This window comes from Panulirus ornatus, chromosome 16 (genome assembly GCF_036320965.1).
Source record: "Panulirus ornatus isolate Po-2019 chromosome 16, ASM3632096v1, whole genome shotgun sequence".
NCBI lineage: Eukaryota > Metazoa > Arthropoda > Malacostraca > Decapoda > Palinuridae > Panulirus > Panulirus ornatus.
In genome coordinates, this window is record NC_092239.1 from 8,436,747 (window position 1) to 8,459,156 (window position 22,410).

The 22,410-nt window shown below is 47.0% G+C and overlaps 2 protein-coding genes across 4 annotated transcripts in view; one reads left to right on the top strand and one right to left on the bottom strand.

Moving 5' to 3' along the window:
* Positions 1 to 17,305, bottom strand: part of LOC139754120 (uncharacterized) — a 28,554-nt gene extending 11,249 nt beyond the window's left edge. The window contains exon 1 of one of the 2 annotated variants that reach the window (XM_071671220.1): positions 16,543 to 17,305. In XM_071671220.1, coding sequence (XP_071527321.1) covers positions 16,543 to 16,615 — 73 coding nt within the window. In that variant the 5' untranslated portion in view covers positions 16,616 to 17,305. The remainder of the gene's footprint in view (positions 1 to 16,542) is intronic. The other variant, XM_071671221.1, reaches the window with a different exon arrangement.
* Positions 1 to 22,410, top strand: part of LOC139754121 (uncharacterized) — a 39,898-nt gene that overhangs the window by 11,881 nt on the left and 5,607 nt on the right. Inside the window, exon 1 of one of the 2 annotated variants that reach the window (XM_071671225.1) lies at positions 21,363 to 22,281. The exons of the other annotated variant lie outside the window; for it this stretch is intronic. Within the exon in view, the coding sequence (XP_071527326.1) occupies positions 22,264 to 22,281 (18 nt within the window). The 5' untranslated portion in view covers positions 21,363 to 22,263. Of the gene's footprint in view, positions 1 to 21,362; positions 22,282 to 22,410 lie in introns of those variants that run through there. 2 annotated transcript variants of the gene reach the window in all.

The following is a 22,410-nucleotide window of genomic DNA, read 5'->3' on the forward strand; positions in this document are numbered from 1 at the left end:
TGAGGCGGGTGGGTAGTGAAGGATCGAGTGAGGGTTCGAGGCAGAGGGTTAGTGAGGTGATGAGGCAGGTGGGGAGTGAGGGTTAGTGTGGTAGGTTAAGCGTAAGGGGGCGAGGCAGAGGGGTAGTGAGGGGATGAGGCAAGTGGGTAGTTAGCGGGTGAAGCAGGGAGGTAGTGAGGGGGATGCCCCATGATGCAGTAGCAGCGTGGTTGGCGAGGGTCCAGCAGTCACCATCACCACCACACGGCCCTCCCTCCACCACCACGCACACCGCCATTGGACTCTTCCTCCGACTTGCCCGTCGCCCTCACCCGGACGTAAACACCTGGCCAGCGATACCGCCGACCACAAGGTGGTCCATGGCGGAGGTGGACGCATGCGTGCCTCACCAAGGTCTCCACCCTGGGAGGCTCACAGGCCTCAGTCGGATGGCAGGTGTGGCCTCAGGGAAACCAGATCTTACCGCCCGAGACATATTCTTGAACTGGTCATGGTGGAAAGCTTAATGGCGGGCAGAACGAAGCTGCTATTCATCCTCACAGAACCTACTATGTAGAAACACTTGCACGCCCTTCTACCATGGCTCCGTATTCAACGAGCGTTGTCGTGCAAGCATGTAGCTTAAACATATAGTATGTAGGGTTTATATAACTGACACACGCTCCTGACAATGATGGCTTCTTAGTTTAAACCACGAACCACAGTCTTTCATGAATCCTCATTTAAAGCTTGTGAATTTAGGGATATATATATATATATATATATATATATATATATATATATATATATATATATATATATATATATATATATATATATATATGTATATATCACACACACACACACACACACACACACACCGCGAAGTATTATTATGAACTAAGCTAGTGATGTTGCCTGAGCGATTACCCTCGCCCAACTACGGGTTTTGTAATTACTTATTTCTGATTACCGATTTCTTCGGCATGGGGTGGGAATTCTACACTCGTGGGGCCCCACATCGTGGCTCATGTGTGCAGTGAGCCTGATGCTGTCTATGATTATGATAATAATGACAATAATTACAACGATTATTATGATAATACACATAAAAGTAATAACGACAATGACACATTATTATTATCGACAACAACAACAACAGTAATGATAATTGTAATCATAACAATTAATAATAACAATAATGATGATGATAGAATTATGCCTGCGAGCTGACAAGGGCAGCCATGGTGTCGTCTGTGCCAAAAGGACAGCCGGAGTGCGGCAGACAGTGGTGCAAGGTTTACTATATCTTCACCGGTGTGGGACAAGTATAGCACACAAGGTACTCAAGCGCCTACGTGCAAGGGGCGTGTCCAGTCGCGAGGTTGGACTCCTCCGACAGAATCAAAAGTTCTCGAACGCCCTCTCCAGCCGCTCTTAGCGAAGTATTATGGTATTATCCATAAAGACGACGTAAGATGAACTAGATAGATTAAAGATAAGAGAGTAGATCTCGCTACTTAAGTCGTGTACGTGAGCCGTGCCCTGGCAGGCACGGCGTTTGCCAGCACGTCGAGGACGTGCACCAACCTCAGGCTACTTGTCCTGGGGACTTTACAGACGTCACTGTAGTAGGGAGGGAGTGGGTCGGGTTCGTGGGAGACTGGGTGTGTGTGTGTGTGAGGGGGAGAAGGAGGGAATCTCCCAGGATAGTGGCTGGCATCCCACACCTCATTGTGAGATCAGATTTCTCTCCTAAACACTGTCTAGCTGCCGTCGCCTGCTCTCTCTCTCTCTCTCTCTCTCTCTCTCTCTCTCTCTCTCTCTCTCTCTCTCTCTCTCTCTCTCTCTCTCTCTCTCTCTTTATATATATATATATATATATATATATATATATATATATATATATATATATATATATATATATATATATATATATACATATATATGGTTGAACATATATCCTTTTCGTTAACTTGCTCATTCTCTCTAGGTGTCCAAACCATTTCAGCGCATCCTCTTCAGCTCTCTCAACCACACTTTTTTTTTTTATCAACACACCATAAAGTGTATATATATATATATATATATATATATATATATATATATATATATATATATATATATATATATATATATATATATTATATGTGTGTCTGTCATTAACGGCTTTCCTCAATCAACGTCTGAAACAATAGAGAAAATACGTACGACTGTAAACAACAGGAACTATGGAAAAAATGAGATTGCAACAGTCTTTGCATGGACACAAAGGCTGAGGATGATCTCCATTCCACTTATAATTCTTGATAACGTTCACAGTGGTTGGGATGGGGCTTCCCTCATGGTGGTCTGTGTTTGTACGAACTCAGATGGGTCCGAAGCTGCTGTTGTGATGTCTAGCTAAGGGGGGCGAGTGATTTTATCTTCTTTTTTTTAAGTTTTAGAATATACATTGTCTAGATAGACAAAGCATTTCAGCGAGAGTATGGGTGAAGGACACATATCTAAGGGTAGGTAAAGGTATAGAGCTTACAGTGGGTACGGTATAAGGACATAGGAGGGTGGTGACAGGTGGGCCCGAGTATGACCAAGAGACCCAGAGGGTTCCAAACCCATCAGGGGGAGGGAAGGTTAGGATACATCAGATACGTGATATGTAGTTACAGGATGGTAAGTGATGCTGAGAGCAACATCACTCACCTCTGGTGGCAGGAGGTGACGGTGGTGAGAATCATGGTGCTATAGTTTCCTCCAGAACTGTCGGATGCGGCCTCTGTGATGACTGGAGAGAGTCGGGAGGGGCATTGCGCTGAGCACCTCATTATACATGAGGTGTGTGTGTGTGTGTGTGTGTGTGTGTGTGTGTGTGTGTGTTATCTATTCATTCATTTCTCATGAAACCCTCAGGTTATTAAGCCTGTTCCTGGTAACTGTATTGGCGTCATGCTTGTATCATACCATCATCCGTGTATGGTCTTGATGGTTGATATCATCTTGTTTCTCCTAACTTGCTGACTCGCCTCCATAGGTCGCCGCACTACGAATCCTCTCAATGGTTTCGATATCAAAAAGACTCGTGTATGAGATGTAGTGAATGTGGAGACTGGACAGCTCAAGGTGGAAGCGACGGCAGAGATAGGAGTGCGGAGAGGGAGGTAGTATGGAGGAGAGGGGCAGTGGAGGAATCTTTTGGTGGATCAGGAAAGATGGAAGGGCCAGGGAGACCTGTTCTCCTGTAAATAGCAAAGTTACCGCTGTGAGGGAGGCCAGTGCAACAACAACAGCAGCAGCTGTAGCCGTGGGAATTAGACGTTTGATTGTAAATTAATAAAATGTCGACAGTCCATATACGTTTGCGTATCCGTTACTAATCTCACCTCCATTTAACTGATGTGTAGTTGTGTTCAGTTCATATAGAAATACATATTTCTGCGACCACTCAGAAATCTGAATGATAGAGAAATACATCCGATTCGTAATTTCGTAATTATCCACGAGCATGAGCCAGCTATGTTTTGCCTCTAGGAAAATCATTCTCTGACTGTAGACATTTCCCTCCCTCCCTCTTGTCTCCGTATCTGTTTACAGCGGGACCTCCGCGGATGTGTCATCACACCGGCGGGGAACTCTTGTTTGGCCAGCCATTCCCTGAACCTCGGTAGCCACCTGTTCTTGGCGTGGCTCAGCTGCTGGTGTGTCGGGCTTGGCAGAGCTGTTGGGGCAAATTTTGGATACACAGTGTCAGAACGTCTTCAGGGATATTACTACCAGTAAAGTAATCACAAAGCTACCGAAACAGTTAGCCTTGAGGTCTAAAAATTACTGATTTGGGGATTTTTCGGTATTGTAGCGTCCTAGTTTGTGTTCATCAGCTGCAGAACGGTGACGGCATTAGAAATGTTCAGCATCATGATTCCTCGCAACCTGCCACATGTAACTGTATCCTAGGCGTATTCTGGCAGTTACACCACCACATTGTCTGGTATGCGTCCGATGCCCTCCAGACTGATGTTTCCTTAAGATGTACAGCACAGAATTACCGAGTGAAGCTTATTAGATGCCTTCTGGTGGATTATATATATAGACTCGTGTTCTGTTGAAGTTATCTCATATTCAAACATTTACGTTAAGACGCCATTACCAGCCTTGAAGACTTGCTCGCGCGTAGATAAACGTCACAAGGTTTGTCAACAGGACGCTCTCACTTCGACGACAGAGAGAGTAGGGGGCGTGTGGCGAACACCGAGGTATTCCGGTAGTGGGGCCACTCGGAGGATGTCAGCAGCCACCATGAAGCCTTCCTTGGAAAGTTCAGAGAGCCAATCCAAGACCTTTTATTTGGTGACAGGAGCAGGACGGGAGATGTGCCCGTCATGTCAAGGGAGAAATTGAGAAGTCCAGGCAGGTCACAGGAAGCCGAGGTCATCTGGGAAATGGAGTGGTTCAAAACAAGTCAGATGGGAGACAGGGAAAGGCTAGGGCTGGTCAGTTGTTGGCGTTAACGTCGAAGTGAGGGGCACAGTGGGCGAGGAACGTGTAGGGGCCGGTCAAGAGGAGAGCAGCAGCAGTTGTCGATTGGACCAAGAAGGTTAGGGGAGTCAAGGGCAGATGAGAGGTGAGGAGGGCCGTGCTAGACGTGTGGGAGGGAGAGAGAGAGAATGGAGAAGGGAGGGGCCATGGGCAAGTGGGGTAGGTAGGGAAGAAGGGAGGTGTAAGGAAATACTCTGTTAGCCAGGCAGGGGAGTATTTTGGTAGCGGGATGCCACCACCAGCTTCCTGTCCCACAGACCCCTCACCCCACCCCAGCACTTCCCGGACAAACCTTCCTTTAAATGTCTGGGGATCTTTAAACTTCTGGTACACATTCACCGCCTCGTACCCCTTTCCAAGCTGAGGGGAAAAATAATCCCGTGCGTGGGACTAGATACTTATAGCGTGCGTCACCAGGTGTCTTGATCGTCATATCTGACCCAAACCGATTCTTGCATCATTGCTGAAGACTTTTTTTTTTCTTCCTCCCGCCAGGCGCTGAATGTGAACCCGCTTGTGCCAACCACCTGCGGTCTGATATTGGTGATCTGTAGATGGTGTTGGGAAGGTGTGGGTAGCGACCATATGGTGGCTCGCGTCTTTAGAGGACGTGCGTGTGTGTGGGGGGGAGTAGACAGTCTTCCACCTTAGCCTACCACCGTACAACCCTCCACCCCCAACCCCAACCTTTAACCATACAGCCCTCACACACACACCACATCCTGCAACCACATTGCCCTCCATCCCAGCCTGCATCCATACAACCCTCCACCACTAGCTTACCATCATACAACCCTTTACCCCATCCTGCAGCCATACAACCCTCCACCCCACCATGCAGCCATACAGCCCTCCACCCCATCCTGCAACTATACAACCCTCAACCCCATCCTGCAACTATACATCCCTCCACCCATTGTATGAGGGCATGGTTCGACTTTACTCTCACACAGGCATTGTATGAAGGCGTGGTTCGACTTTACTCTCACACAGGCATTGTATGAGGGCGTGGTTCGACTTTACTCTCACACAGGCATTGTATGAAGGCGTGGTTCGACTTTACCCTCACACAGGCATCAGTTATCCCCTAGAGACTCACCCCTGCACCATTGATAATGGATGAGGGGAAACAGCATCACTAAGGATTGAAAGTTCATATTCAACTCGACAGCTGGGACAAGCCAGCCGCACGCTCACCTATCACGTTTTCTTTACGATGAACACGTGTGCTCTGTTTACCTTGGGAGCACCGGGGTGGCCCTGCACGTGCGTTCGTTCGCTGAGTGTGGTGTGCGATGAACATATGGGTCTCCTGAGGGTGTGAAGAATATGAGCAAGGCCGTCCTCCCACCCGTTCTCTGTATGCTCCCTCAATCCCCCCAGCCTGAGCAGAACCGAAGTATACCCACACCATCCGCTCTAACTTAGATGTAACCTATCCTGACCAAACTCAGACACGGATAAAAGAAAAATATCTGCTCATATGACGGAAGATAATTGTACAACGTCCATTACCGCTGAAACGTTACAGAATAGAAAGGTATATCACTTAGAACCAGTGTAAATAATACAGAATGATGCTGAGAGAAATATACTGTATGTCCATTATGACCATAGATTAGATAGTATTACTTAACTGGAAGCAGATTATGGAGCGGCATACTCGAGAATAACTAACACAACAGGAGGGATAATCAGGCAACAATGTCCAGCATAGAAAGCATAAAGTCCAACTCTGATGTCACCGGAGTTCAGCTTCGACGTCAATTGTCGGCCATCTCTCGTACTCACCAAGTCGTCACCTTCTGTCGTCCCGAGCAAGAGCGGAGTCATATGGTCAGTTGCGTACTAAATTGTTCGTCGATGGGGGATTGATAATTGAATACGAAGATCGACACGAGAGAATTATGCTACCTGTGTCAAATCATGTTACAGAAAGAAGCATCCGTGATCTTTGCGGGAAGCGAAATATCTTGACAACATTGCGACATCGTGTTGTACATTCGCGTTGAAGGAGCAGAGCCATTATAAGGCGAGTAGCTTCCCTCCCACTCGCAGCATGGTTAGAAAATATACATATTTTATAATTTCTGTAGCTGCCACCTCTACAGACCAAGACGCTCTGCAACAGCTGCGCCCATGTTGTAAGAATCTTTCGTTAAAACATTAATCCTTGCTCAAAAGTCTGTGCCCGGAGGCGAAAAGCTTGTAGCTCAGGCAACAGTAGAGAGCACATGTCCCACTTGCTTCACTTGCCATAGATCCACTACCCTTTGACTTAATGATTTTCCTTGAGCTTATGGATTAAACCTTGGCTTTATGACATCCTGGGCCTGACTTACCCTTCAGTTAATGACTTGCTCAGGGCCTAATGCCTTACCCTTCACCTAATGACCAGGCGGGCAGACGTGGGCCTGCCTGTGTGACGGACGCTTCACCTGGCGTCTGGCGTCTTCGTTTATTTGTGATGACTTCCGTGGGAGGTGAATCGGAGCGCCACCAGGCCAGCCAGCCCCAGCCGCTGCCCGGGGCCCGCACGTGCGACAACCTTCACCGTCATCCTAAAGTTTTCGTTCAGCCCCGTGTGTTCAGCCATACGAGCGTCCACAAGACGGGGAAAACTAATGGGCAAGTGTTTCCCCCGGATAGCGAGACATCTGGTGGGCATCTGTGGTGTTGCCGGCGCCGTGGTCTCCTGTTCCCCGCATGAATGGTACTCTTAATGTTTATGTATACAGCTCTTCTACAAGAACGTCGGGCAACCTCATTGCATGGATAAGTGCAGCGACTCCAGAGACTCGGTTCCGTCAACATGTGTTAAAAAGGGAGTAGAATCATTGTGCGGGCGTTGGAGAAGGTGGGTTCCTGGAGCGGGAGCAGCAGCCGGCGCGTGCCGCAGCTTCTTGCTTGAAACCCTACCCTCATGAGGGGGTTATACCCTCCCCCACTCTACCCCAACACTACACAGTAGAGAAGGGGAGGAGCTGCTAGATGGTGGTGGTGGGGGGAAGGGGGGTAGTGTTGGGTTAGTGGTACATGGCAGCACTAGGGAACACACAGATAACAGAGGACCGACCTGATGGTTTATGACAAGATTGTTTATTGAGTCTTGAGAAAAAAAATATGACGCCAGTCATGCCGGATGTGTACTTGTGGTTGGGAGCACGTTTCCCTTGGAGGCCCCTCATCTGAATCCACGCCCTGTGGATAGTAGTGACCTGAATTCCCATAATCTAGGTAGTTGTACCCAAAATAGTACAGAACTAGGCTACCTCCTCCACAACGGTATATATGCCATCAGGAAAAAGATAAAGATGGAGCACCATTTAATGTGATGACAATGTAAGGAAAGTTTTTGGAGAGGATGAACAGGGTACTGTAGCGAAGAGGTACGATAGTTGCTAGTCTGCTACAGCCACCGTATACTGTAGAGAACAGGTGCTTTGGCTGGTAGTCTCTTAACAGCCGACGGATACTGTAGAGAGGTACGTTAGCTGTCAGAGTGTTTATAACCGTAATATACTGCAGAGAGAGGGTGCGTTAGCTACAAGTTTGCAAAGAAAAACGTTGATAAAGTTGCCTATCAGCAACCATACTTTTCGTATTCACTGTTAAGATCATGAAAGCGCATATTTTGCCTTAAGTGAATCACTAGTCTTCTAACCCAGTGCTGTAACGTCTAGCCATTGCTGTCTCTAAAATGAAGAAATGATCTAAGTTGTTGAAATTGTTTAGAATTTGCAAAACTACAGCGTGACGAATGGTATGGCCACCTCAGTCTTGCCAATGCAGATCTCTTTTTTTTATTTCCTTATCTTTAACGTAGTTTATTGTGTTGTTGCTATTGTCTTTTTGGTCCATTGCCATTCAGATCTTGTGATGTCAGCCGCGTAATCTGATCCCCAGATGGTCTTATAGAGACAATCTTGGACCTTTTGAGTCTTTCTCCACACGGTGACAGACTCAGCTTTGTTCTTTTATGTATTCATCCTAGTTTTCATTGTCTGATAAAGCTGATGGACCAGATCTAAATGTGGTCTGAAGAGGGTTTTGTAGCGGATATGTATTCTGCCATAAAACCTTAAACTTGTTTACAGTGTGATAAGCAGCTAAACATAGTTATGTGTTAATAATCGATAGTCATCGCTCCAAAGTCATAGCCTTAGAGCAGAGTGTAGTGCACTATATGACCATCACGTGCGTTTCATATACCAGTGTTTATTTGCTGTGCTCGTGGCGAACTCCAGTCAGCGTCTCCTAGAACTCCTCTTCTAATGAATAGATTGTAATTCACTAAGAACACAATGCCAAAACCAGTGATTACGTTCAACCCTGTGATATATGTCATGTTAATGTTTTTCTTAGTGTATTACCGCTTTCCTGATAGCGATCTGAAACTTTTAAGGAAAAGATATGTATGTATGACAGTCTCGGGAGTTTGGGAATCACTATTTTCAGTACGAATCGAGACTTATACTTCAGAAATACTGTTTTGTAAGTGAACTTGGTCATTTAGACACGATCGACAGGCGAACATTCTGATATTTATACGTTATGGAGCCTCAAATCCGATGATACGAGAAACATTGAGCTGTGAACAGAGGGAATGAACCAGAAGTGTTCGAGGCCTCTTTAAAGGGCAAGATACCCAAAGGTGGCATAGTCTTGCTCAAGGGTTGCACAGTCGTGATGAAGGGATTAATGATGGCCTTGCATCTGCTGTAACACAGGGTATTGTGTTGCTTTTTATACCCATGGTCACAGTTCACGCCTGGTCGGTCTCGCCTTCAGTTCAGAGGCATTGGTCGTCCTGTCATCCACATCACCACACTGGTAAGGTTTTGTGAAGCTGTTCATCGTTGGTGTAGAATTCATTATTAATCTCTGGGTGTACCGAGGATGTGTACATGATAAACTCGTGTGTTGACGAGCTGTCATCATTGATGAAATGTGTTGGCTTCGGAGTGTGACTTGTTATCATCATCGCTCAAGAGATGACTCGATACCTAACAAACTAGCCCCAGTTTAAAGGAAATCAACTGTATCGTTTATACTCAGGAGTATGTCGAGGAAAGTTAAAACTCATGAACACCTGAGTGTAAGTCTGCACAGATTATAGTATTCTAAAGGACTGTAACCCTGTGACAGACATTGCAGAACTTTCTTCATATTTAGATTAATAATACATTAGTGCTTGCGACAGTAACCTCACATCGAGTGGCCCAAAAATGAGATGCGCTATATGTGTTTACAGTTCTAAAGTATTTAGTGTCTAGATATACACAGACAAAGCATTTCAGTGAGACTGGGTGAAGGGCGCATATCCAGTGGTAGGTGGAGGTAAGTATAGAGTGTACAGCGGGTGTCAGCTCCAGAGAGAGAGAGAGGGAATAACTGCGGTGAGGTAGGTGGCCTAGGCAGTGATACTCCAAGGTACGACAGTGTGGGAAGGTTCAGCAGATAAGTTGGTTTAAGTGAGGACGAAGTAGCAGCGGAAGATCCGGCTCTTCAAGCCCCGCATCCCACACATACCTAGTCTGTGACACACCGCGAGGGTTAGGGGCGAGGAGAGGGTGTTTGTAAGCCTCTATTAGGGTGTTGGGATACTGGCATCAAGTTAAGCTTAGGTTGGGAAGCGCCCTATAGGGAGGAGTACTGGGGAGTACAAATGATAGGATACCTAATGGTCCATGGCGAGGAGGAAGAAGATACGGAAGCAGGACTTACCGTAGAGTATGGTTTAATGAAGGGAACGTAGGTAGGAATGAGGTTGAATGGAGGTTGAATCATCATTTTGTGTACACTGTATACTGGGGATAGATATTTGGATGGGTAATTCAGGGGATAGTCTGAAGGTTTTTGAAGTCGGGTGAGGGAGAGTAGAGTTAAAATCTGGGGACTGGTCAGGGAAGGAGTGTTGAAAATGGGGCCCACACACACCTGGTAAGGGGAGGAAGGTTATGCACTGTGGCTGGGAGTGGGAGGGTAAGGTTAGTGACTGGGAGAGGGAGGGCAAGGTTAGTGGCTAGGAGAGGGAGGGCAAGGTTAGTGGCAAGGAGTAGGAGGGGAACAATGATTACATGTAGATGGAACAGTAGTGGCTGTTGAATGACGTCAGGAATAGCAACTTGGACAGAGGATCATCTGCGGTGGCCAGGAGATTGAGTCCCACGCCTTTCTTTCCGATGATCATCTCCCCTTTGTGTCTCGCTTAATAGCATGGATTGGAATCATAAACCTTCTGACATATATGAGTTATCTTATTGCTTCTGTTGCTGCATTCTTCTTGTTCTGATCTCCTTTAGTGACCAAGAAAGACTGACCTTCGTAACTTGCGAAAGGATACGGCGAGCGATTGCCTCCAGACCTTTACGAAAAGTTTTGACCGAAAGATCAGGGGTCGTAATGACCAGGGGTAGTCGCTAGGGGTTTTTGTATCAGGGGTAGTTGCTAGGGGTTTTGTATCAGGGGTAGTTGCTAGGGGTTTTGTATCAGGGGTAGTTGCTAGGGAGCTGTTGTTTGGGGATAGTTGTTAGGAGGTCTGTGCCAGGGGGTAGTTGCTAGGGCACTGGTGCCAGAGGGGTAGTTGTTAGGGACTGGTGCCAGGGGTTGTTTGTTAGTGGATGGTGGGAAGGGTTGTTGCTAGGAGACTGATGCCAAGGGGTAGTTGCTGGGGGACTGGTGCCAGGGGGGTAGTTGCTAAGGGATTGGTACCAGGGGATGTTTGCTATGGTATTGGTACCATGGGGTAAATGCGGGGGGGTACTGGTGCCAGGCGGTGGTTGCTAAAGGATTGGTACCAGGGGAAGTTGTTAGGGGGATTGGGACGGGGGGGGGGGGGTTAGGTGTTAATAGGAGGGTCGTCAGTGGTTTTAGAATTACTTTTTTTTTTTTTCCATGGGTTGAAATTTGAGTGTCCTGTCTGCGGGTCCCGCCCGTCATTGCACGTCTTAGGCGGGGTGAGGCCACCGTGGATGGGTAAAAGTCACGTGACGCGGGGAAGGCGTGACTTGCTGCGTTTATTTCCGTCCAGTGGCCGAGGGTCCTGAGGAGGCGCGCTTCCTCCTTATCCTGTTGTCTCACACCACACCTGCTGTTTCTTTCACCCACGGCTGTTGTCTGTCTCACCCACAGCGTAACCCACCCGTTTCCTAATATCATCCAGTGTCACTCTTGCCCTTACCCACCATCTCCTCACATGACCACGGCCTCAGTATACACAGCCTAAGTATACACAGATGACCCAGAATGACCCAAGAGGAGGATTGAAGGACAGTCATGCACCTAGCCACGCCACATCCAGCACCTCCTTCATTAAGCATAGCCACACTTCCACACGCGCACACTTGGCGCTCCTTCCATAGTGATGATCAGTATCTCAGCTTCGTCATGGAGGCTGCTTCACCTCCCGACACTCGAAGAAACATGCACTGGGTAAGGTAGTGTATGAAATCTAACCTGTAGTGGAGGTTGGAGTTAGCCGGTGTGTGTGTGTGTGTGTGTGTGTATTATCGTACACTTCAGTGGCTATAACATTACCGCCACTGTTGTGGTATAATCCATTAGCCGAGCGAGTATACCTACGGGTTTACCTAAGGGTTTACTCGATACTCATTGTAATCAACGAAATTATCTTCGTTCATAAGAATGCAAGTAGAGGACGCCATGAGTGTCATGTGCACAGCAGCACGCACAAAACGTCCACACGTGTAAAATCTCTGTACGAAATCAGGAATCACGCGGGTTTATTGTACGAGTCGCGGGGTAAGTTTTGTTGATAGTATGAGGTGCTTTTGGCGTAAGGCGATGTATTACTCCGCCAGCCTGGGGTTACACCGCGAATGAAGTGTTACCTTGTTCGAAGCTGTATCATTGTCAGTTCACACATATTCTAGTGTGTTCATTGACACAGTATGTGTTGTGTGTGTGTGTTTGTGAATGTAATTATCTGATGTGATTACAGTAATGCACAAGCAAAGAAAACGAGATACGAACTAAAAAAAAAAAAGACTCGGCCATCACTCTCGAGGGAGACTGTCCGAGTTACAGGATGGTGATGGGGTAGAGGAGCCCCCCCCCCCCCCCCCCCCCCCCCCCCCGACGCCTCTTGTACCACACGGTACAGGGAAGAGACAAGAGGGCAGGGAGGATGGTGCAAGAGGGTAGGGAGGTGGGCAGCGAGGGGTCATGAGGGTATTTTAGCCCGGCGTCCCCTCCTGGTCCTCAGGCAGTAAATATAGGCCCTGCCCCACCTGGTTCTGCCCTGCACCGTCACACGGATCCTCTGGACTCCCGGTCAAGACCTCAGTCGTAGGGCAAGGGCTTCATCTCAATGCTCGTAGTATCCTCCGTCCTTAGCAGAGGGTGATTGTAGTTATGCTGCTGGTTATGTGGATAGTTAGCCATAGTTGCTATAGAAGTGTCGGTGATCAGCTGCAAGGACTTGTCTGTGTGACGTCAGTAATTAGCTGCATTGATGGTAGTTACGTCGGTAATTTTGCTGTAGTGTTTGTTGTTATGCTAGTAATATCGATAATTCGCTGCGGTGCTAGTACTGGTAGTTGACTGTTCCTTGTATTTACAGTCACTTGATGCTATATGCCTGATTGGCGTGGGCAGTTGGCTATACCGCTTGTGATTTGTGAGGTAGTTTTAGCCACGTTTGAAAGTCATCAGGTAGTTTTGTGAGTAGCCAGCTGATGCTTTCAAGTCGTGAAGTTAGCAGGTGGTGCTATTCACGTGAGTTGCTTCTTGTTACTGTTGAGTCCTGTGATCAGCAGGTGGTGCGAGGCGCCCTGCCAGTCAGCAGGTGGTGTGTGGTGTCCCAGCAGGTCAGCATGCAGGATGGGGGTGTCCCAACAGGTCAGCATGCAGGGTGGGGGTGTCCCAGCAGGTCTGTAGGCTGTGTGGGGTGTCCCAGCAGGTCTGGAGGCTGCGTGGGGTGTCCCAGCAGATCAGTAAGCACTGTAGTGTGTTCCAGCAGGTCATTAGGCAGTGTGGAGTATCCCAGTAGGCCAGGCAGGCAGCTTTGGGTGTCCTAAGTGATCTGCAGCTAGTCATGAGTCAGCAGGTAACGCGGGGTATTTCCAGTGAGTCAACAGATCCTACTGGACATCTTGGAATCGAGTTGTATATCGTCTGACTCGACGAGATAGACTACCTGGACGCCCTGCAGATGACCCGGTGGTATTGGGAGTTCTTGGTCGTCACGTGATGCGGGGCGGCTTAATGGCCAAAGGCTGGAAATATACGAACCTTCGTGGTGTAGCGATTAGCATTGCTGATCAAGAGCTATTCAAGGGCCGCTCGGGATCGAGCCTGAATGCCAATGGCAGGAGTCGGTCCACAGTCATCCTAGCTGTTCGTCCTCCCTTAGGGGCTGGCCGATAAATTGGCTACGTGACTTATATATATATATATATATATATATATATATATATATATATATATATATATATATATCCTTTGACATTAGCTTCCTAGACACACACACACACACACACACACACACACACACACACACACACACACACTCAGCTAGCGCCAAGGTGTAGCTCCCTGCCTCCTCCCTCCCTCACCCACGCATCACATAACGTGGGGGGACGAGGGCACCGCCGTGATTTGTGTGGCGAGGCTGGCATGCCTCGCCCGCCACTCCGGAAACATCCGGTTTCCAGTGAGTGCTGGGAACAGAGGGGAGGGGGAGCGGGAGGTGGCTGAGGTGCTGATGGATGGAAGGGGAAGGTAGGCTAGTGCTGCTGCTGCTTGGCGATTGGACTGGAGGCAAGAGGGTGGCAAACAGGGCGAGGGTAAAATTTGCTCTTTGTTGGGAGGGGAAATGCGTTGGGTCACTGGGTGCTTAGGAGGGATGGGGGACAGGAGTACTTATGTATTGTTAAGACGAGATTTTGCCAAAAGGCTTTGCCAACGCGTAGAGCGCACTGTTACGAAGAACGAGCCTTGTGAGTTACGTGTTGTCAAGCGTTATGTGTGAGGTGGAGAGACTGTATGTTTGTGTCCTGAATGCCAGCAGCTCACGTGTGGGTGAAGGAGAAAGAAAAGGCAGCAACTTAGACCAAAGGAGTGAGACTTCACAGCAGCTGAATTGTGGACTCGCTGCGCATCTATCGCAAACCCTCCCTATTCCCAGGCGGGTTGTACTGTGGTCATTAGCTGCCTACCAATCACTACCAGGGGGAGAGAGAGAGAGAGAGAGAGAGAGAGAGAGAGAGAGAGAGAGAGAGAGAGAGAGAGAGAGACGGGGTATTAACAGCTAGGTGTTGGGAGGGGAAACAGGAGAGCAGTAAATGGAGAGAGAGGGTTGGCTGCTGGGTGCTGGGAGGAGAGGTAGTACAGAGGAGAGAGAGAGAAAGGGTTGGCTGCTGGGTGCGGTATAAATCACTTGTGTTATGTTTTTGAATACCTCTTACTTCCTGAGCACCGACTTCCACCTAGACGGCTATATTTGTAGAATTATCCTTAGAAAAACCAGCCTCAGTCAGGTCAACATATGGTGAACACTTTACAGGTCCAAGGTTTGGCCCCCAAGAATTTTTAGGATTTAGGAAAAACAAACCGTACCATGCTGGATTTTTTTTTTTTCATGTTGCCATAGTGGACGGTTGCAAGGTAACGCTAGGTTCCCCCCCGTCACACCTGCATCAGTGGGGACCATTGTTCCATGACACGAATCGTGGTTACCCTAAAGGACACGCCGAACACAGTTGAGGAAATGTCATTTGTACTTGAGCGTACTCGGCCTCTAGAACAATGAAGCAACGCAGAGGGCTTGGAATGAAGGGATCAGCAGCGATGCCAAATGTAGCCAGCGTTGGTTGGTCTTGCAGGGTTAGGCCATCGTTTCAGATCGCACGATCGAGCAACGTCTTTGTATGTATTTTGAGACATAGGGGATGAAACCTCAATGGGGATACTGGCAAAAACTTTTATACACATAGTCAGGGTGTCTGGCTAACCTGTGTGGTTACATTCGGCAATCAGATAGTCTGAATCAATATGTTTTATCTCTCTTTTTTATGGACCCTTTCGATCTGGGATCACCTGACTCGGCGATAAGTAGGGATCACTTCAAGTGGATTACATTCCCAGGGACATGCAGCCTCAGAACATCACTCGTCCTTCAACCTGTGCCTAGTGTGTCGAAGTATAACTTGCACTTCTCTGTTCACATAGTTTTACTTCCATAATTCTTCACCGTTCACACTAGTATATTCCGTTTATTCGTCAAGACCATTAATGTGTCCATTTACACCACACCTATACTGAAAATGTTTCCCATAGCCTTTAGGTCTTTCAATTAACTCGTCTATCTCTTCCTCGGTCTGTCTTTCCTCCTCTCGTACCTTCTGTTGTACTGATGCAATATCTTCTCAAACCAATTTATCATGTTATACGTTTTGCATTAGCACAGAAGTCTTCAATCAACGGAATACCAACTATATTCTGTGTGTCACATGTGACACACACACACACACACACACACACACACACACACACGACGTTCATTTCACACACCACAAACATCAACACAAAAGCATCATGTACGCTAAGAGCACTCGGAACTCATTCGTAAGAGCTTTGGATAAATAAAAATCTACCAAAACAGTTCACCCGCTCCACGCCAAACTACTCCACACCTAGCTGGTCGTCCACCCTCTCAGAAGAAAATACAACAAGGCTTCAAAACACACAAAACAGAGCATCCAGAACAATCACTGGTTGCTTGGCAGTCACAAACAACTCGACTCCTACACAATGGAACAATGGTCCTTCCTGTACAGTTTCGTCTCAACATGCTTGGCACTCATATCTTTGCAGAAGCATTTGACCCTTCACATCCAAGCCACTTCACAAGCAACCACCAACCCTGAAGTTGAAATGAGAAGTTTACTCCTGCCTCACATGATTTATTCATGCTGAAATGGCCCAACAAGCACTAACCAACCTCCCTCTCAATTCAGTCTTAAGGCTTAAGGCTCTGAAATGTTACCTGCATACACTAACGATTACCTGGTGTTTTCGTGGGCGGGAGGTGGTGATGTGGAGGGTAGCGGTTGTTGGTGAGGAGGAAGGCCCGCGGCATCCTCCCCCACCCACACGGTCCCTCACACCCGACGTCGTAGCCTCTTGAATGAGTGTGTTCCGCAGCTGATGGTTTGTAGCCTCTTGAGTTGAATGTGTCCCGCAGCCGATGGTGCACACACCATACACCAGCGGGCCCTTGATCTGGACGTTTTGGCCACTGTCGCTCACTGATCACTTACCAGACAAGAGACACTGCCACTTCCTCCCCACCGGCAGCACTCCCAGGACTGGCCGGGGTGTTTGGTGTCCCGCTTGAGTCCTGTGACCCTCAGCTCAGCAGGTGGTGCGGCGGATCCCCTGCTAGACCTCCCAGGGACGTAGTACTCCCAGCACCCCTCCTCCGCCACGTCCGCACGCCGTCTCTGGTCGAGATCTTTCCCCACACGACTCCGGTAGAAGGACTACCGTCAGGGATGTCTCGGGCGAATCACTTGTAATTATATCGCCCAGTATTACCGCGAGTGTTGCTTCACCGGTGTCATGAAGCCGTGTCGTTTGGGTACACATCTGCGGGGCTTCATTCTGCCCTGGAGTCACTGTGCTGTGTGGGTGGAGGAGGGTGTTGGGTCAGTGTGGCGTGGGAGGATGTGCGGCAACCTGGCTTATGTACCGTGCGAGTATGAGGGAGGGACATGTGTTGCAGGCAGTGTGTGGTGAGCGGTGTGTGAGACAGCTGTTGTAAGGCACTACTGAGCTGAGGGTCAACAGGTGTGGTTGGTTCTGGTGGTTGTAGCTGTGGCGACGCGCGCAGCACGTGGGCACACTGCCACCCCTAACCCCCCTTAACCCGTCGCCCCTCCCCCCCTCTACACGCATCACTGCCACCCCCTTCTCCCCCCTCCGCTCCGCCGCCCATCCTCCGCCCCCTACACGCATCACAGTGCCACACTCTACCTCCCCCTCCCCCTCCCCAACCCTACCGCCCACGCTTCGGACCTACACGAATACAGTGCCACTAGTCCCACCCACCCACTCCCCCATATGCATCACAGTGCCACTCCTACCCCGCCCCGCCTCGCCTCGCCGCCACCCGCCACTCATCACTTTCCCGCCACATTTATTTACCACCATTGTTGTGTGACTCACACTTGTCTGTGGTTCTTCCAGAGTTTTGTAAGAACTTCATAGTGACGTTTAGAATGTCAGAATGTTGGTCTTTGAAATCGCATGCAGAACTTCACATTGTACGGTGATAACCCCAAGGGTTTCGGATCCTGTCCAAGAGTTTCGGATCCTTTCTAAGGGTGTCGAATCCTTATCCAAGGGTGTCGGATCCTTATCCAAGGGTTTCAGATCATGTCCAAGGGTTCCGGATCCTGTCCTGACACCGTTTGAGCAGGCACCACTATATTTCAGTGGGTGAAAAAAAAACTATATTTGATGTTGCTACAGTTGAAAGCAATCACTCGGAACTTTAAGAGCCGTTTGCTTTGAGAAACCTTTAATATTTTAGAGTTTAACATTTTGGATTTTACTTTACTCCAGATAATTATGATAAATAACAGTGTAAAACGCAGATTGGGCCGAGTGATCCAATGTGTGATGGAAGTCATTGATGGATGTAGAAGCTAGATGGATGTTCGTTATCACACATTGATATGACTGATGGTGGTGCAGACTGAACCTCGATATCATTATTGGTGTCGGCTGAACCTTGATGTGTCTAGTGGCCTAGACTGAGCTCTGATGTGACCAACAGTGGAGGTCGAGTCCTCGGTACCTGGTGGTGAGGGCTGAGCACGGATGAGATTAGACTTACAACATGAGCATTTACGTGACTAGTGGTGTTGGCATTGATGTCAAAGGTGAACCCTGGGTAATGTAACGAGTTATCTTTATATGTTTCTCTAAGATACACTTCTGAAATGTGTTTTATGTTCTCTTCCTTTTGGGTAGTTTTCGACACATTCGAAGTATCGGAGGAACCTTGTGTGAAAGAGGCTTAAGGGGTTGATATTATGGCTAAAATTTCGCCAGAGCTGAGCCTCGAAATAATTGCGAGAGAGGCAAATTGCTTGCTGTCATGTATTAGAGTTGCGTTGAAGCATATGAACAGTGAAATGTTTGGCAGTCTAAATGCAACATAAGCTGATCAGAAATGGTTTATAGCATGTGTGTCTGGCCATTTGTACCAAGAGAAACACAGAGATCTGGTGGAGTGGGTCCGGAGAAGATTAACCAAGTTGGTACCTGAATCAAGAGTACTGGGCGGAGGTGAGAAGCTGAGGGGCTGCAAGGTTATGCCTTCAGGTCTCTAAATTAGCTGGACGACAGCGAACAGAGTTAGGGTAATACGAGGCCACTACAAGAAGCTGGGCAAAAAGATGCATAGAAAGGGTGTAAAAAAGTTCTGGCTTAGTGTGAGGATGGATGGTTGGAATGAACAAACCAAGGTTCTTTCCGGCAGTTTACAAAGCTTTAAAAAGCTGCTACTAGATGGCAGAGGAAGTTCAGATGGGACCCCATGAGTATACAACTCTTTTCCCTTAATATGCAAATAGGTACTTACATTCCTATGCACCTATAGAAGTAGCTAGGGAGCTGTTGCCTCCGTGGCCGTGCCACACCACAGTAACCTGTGGTATATCTTGAACTTCTGTCTCCTGCGGTGCGCTTTTCTCCCTGGCAAAAGATCCTGAAGACTTGCATGCAGCCAGGAACGTCTGACGTCAAGGGCTACCACAACCCTAGGGTACGACTCCACCAGGTTTCACTACTACCTCTCCTACCTCAGCACGATATGGTAACACAGTTTCACCCTCACCCAGGACTCCATCTCAAAGTACTAATACAGTCTTGTCTTCCACTTATGCCACATCTACTACTACGCCACGAGTTTTTACTGCAATCTCAACACTTTCTTGGGTATTGCCTTCAAATCCACCTCAACTTTATGCAACACGTGGACGTAAAACGAGATCCTACATCTATTCCTGCTACGTCTATGCAAGACTTATCTGTTACACCCTCTTCTGAAATTTCACCAGATGTCATTCTACCTCCCGTGCAGTGAAACAATGTCGCCGATGCACCAGGACTTCACTTGCAGGTGCACCACGTCTGTGACACAGCAAGGTGGACGTTCATCTGCTCATTGGTCTTCGCTGCTCCCTGCTGCTAGGCGACAGCATCAAACCACGCATCAACTCTGTCCCCTGATGTACAGGTGTACAGCTGAGCCAGGACAACAGTGGTTTCTACTTTGATGTGCATCACATGGCGTTACCACTCCCTTGCGGGAGCAAGTATGGCCGTCACTTGACCAGATCACACAGAAGGGGATACAACAGAAATGGTAAGTTCGTCCACACTAACCCAAGAACGCTGAAAATGGTAAGCTCTTAATGCATCGCCATTTTTAGATTCAGAACTCAAAAGCTTATTTTCAAGAGGACAGACAGGAACCTCATCCACCTTACCTGTAAATGTACTGTTAGCCCAGTTTCTGACTCTTGCTCTGGCAACAATGAAGACAAGTTTTTTTTCTCATAGTATTTTGCCACAGTTCCCGGTTCCTAATCTTTACACTGCTATAGGCATCAATTAATGATGCACAGTTTATTGTGGCTATCGTCAAATCATGTTACAACGATACCTTAAACTGATTCCAAGTTCTTAGTGTATTCATGCGAACGCTTTTGGTGAGGTGGTCCACAGTCGCCTCCTACCCTGGGATTTCTGTGTCCGTATGTTGTCGTGGTAACAAAGTGTTGTGAGAATGCATCTGTCCCCGTTTCATTGCACTGTTTGATGAATATCTATAGTTACTTGTGGTTCCTTAGCTCAGGTCTACCATAGTCAAAAGTCTTGACTGTACTTTTAATATTGAAGTAAATCGCGGGTGATTTTTGTCAGGTATTTAAGTATTCGTACAGCGACTTTTAACCCTGAGAACCCTGTAGTCGTGGGGTTATCCTTGGCACTCATTCACACTAATTTTTTACTACATATAGATATTTCTTAGTCAAATCATGAGCTGATTATATGGCATGTATTATATGTTCAATTATGACTGTATGGACTTCTCTCGCACTCCAAAGTCCATTATTTCTCTGCTCCCACGTAGAGTGCAGTCTCGAAGCTGCAGGAACCCCCCAAAAAATGGATCTTAGGGTTGTATAGGGATAATAATGATAATGATAATTAAGATAATAATGATAGTGATAGTAATAATGATAATAGTAATAATAATATGATAATAATAATAATAATAATAATAATAATAATAATAATAGTAATGATAATAATAATGATAATAATAATAATAATAATAATAATAATAAATGATAATAATAATAATAATAATAATAATAATAATAATAATAATAATAATAATAATAATGACAATAAAGATCTCCAGTAAAATTAAAATTTTTCTCCAATTCATCACCATACCGGATGTGCAGCTTGGAACGCGTACCTTCTAATCATTTCGTTTTTTCCATATTTGACACAATGTGTTTGTATCCTTTATGAGCGGTAAAAGTGCACTTTAGTCTCAAGGTATTCCGTGCCTACAGCAGACAAGCGTCCTATAATAGAAATAAAAGACAGACTATCTTTACAAATATAAGATAAATCCTGGTGTAGGGCTTGATATGTAACTAGAAATATCTTGGAGAGAACTACAAAGTCTCCTGTCGAAATGGAAAACCTGAGAAACAGTGATACTAGGTAATTACCTTAACTTATCAACACCCTTGCGATAATCAGCGAGATAACGGAGATAAAGAGATATTCGGGACTCCAGCAACTTGCTAGGCTCCGAGTTTGTGACAGCCATCTCAAGACTATGCAGGTGGTGTCTGGTGTAGCCATATCCTAAGACCAAGAAGATGATGTCCGATACTTTGAGAAGTTTATATGACCGCGTTGGAAGTGTATGATGTGACGAGGAATTCCCAGGACCATAGGAACAGCGTATTACGTCATGAGGAGTTCCCGAGATCACAAAGATGGTGTCTGGTGATAGTTGCGTTGGCAAGACCACGGGGGCAATTTACGTTCTGGGGAGGAGCTCTCAGAATTACGCAGGTAGTGTGGTATGTTATAAGGAATTTCCAGGACCACGTGAGTAACATCTGGTGAGTGAGAAGTTCCCAGAACTACTGGAGGCGCGTCTAATGTGTATTTGGCAGTAAACACACAATCTGGACAAGGAGAATGGACAAGAAAGCAGCTCTAGCGAGTGGAAACAAGCAGCTTTGTTCTCATATATAACGAGATACATCGACATCAACAGAAATTATTGGGGAAAGGAACGCAAATTTGTAATCAACGGAAAACGTTAAATCACATATTTGTGTACATTTTAAAGGTCAAAGCTTAGGTGGTTAGGACGGTACAAGACGACATATCGTATGCTGTTGTACAAGTAGGGCACTGCAGCACCATGTCGAGCAAAACATGGGAAAGAGACTGTTGCTAGTGTTGTGATGACAGTACCTGACCACAGTTGATGTGATGATGATAGAGATTACAATTTTGTGCAAAGTCAAGCAGAGGCTAAAGTTCAAGGAAATACGGCGTGTATAGCGAAGAGAGGAGAACACAGGTGGTGCTGGGGAGCAGGAGGGCCTAACCACCTGCCTAATGACACAAACTAAGGAGAGGAGTTGAGTGGCGTCCCTTGGGTTGCTTGTGCTCATGATCATGGAGGAGCGGGTGAGTGGCATTGTCCATGTTTCTTTTTCTCGTTCGTTCTCTGTCACTGTTTGACTACCGTGTCTTTCTGATGTATACATATAGAAAACTTGATAGGTTTTAATGGAGTCCACTTGCAAGTGATAAAAC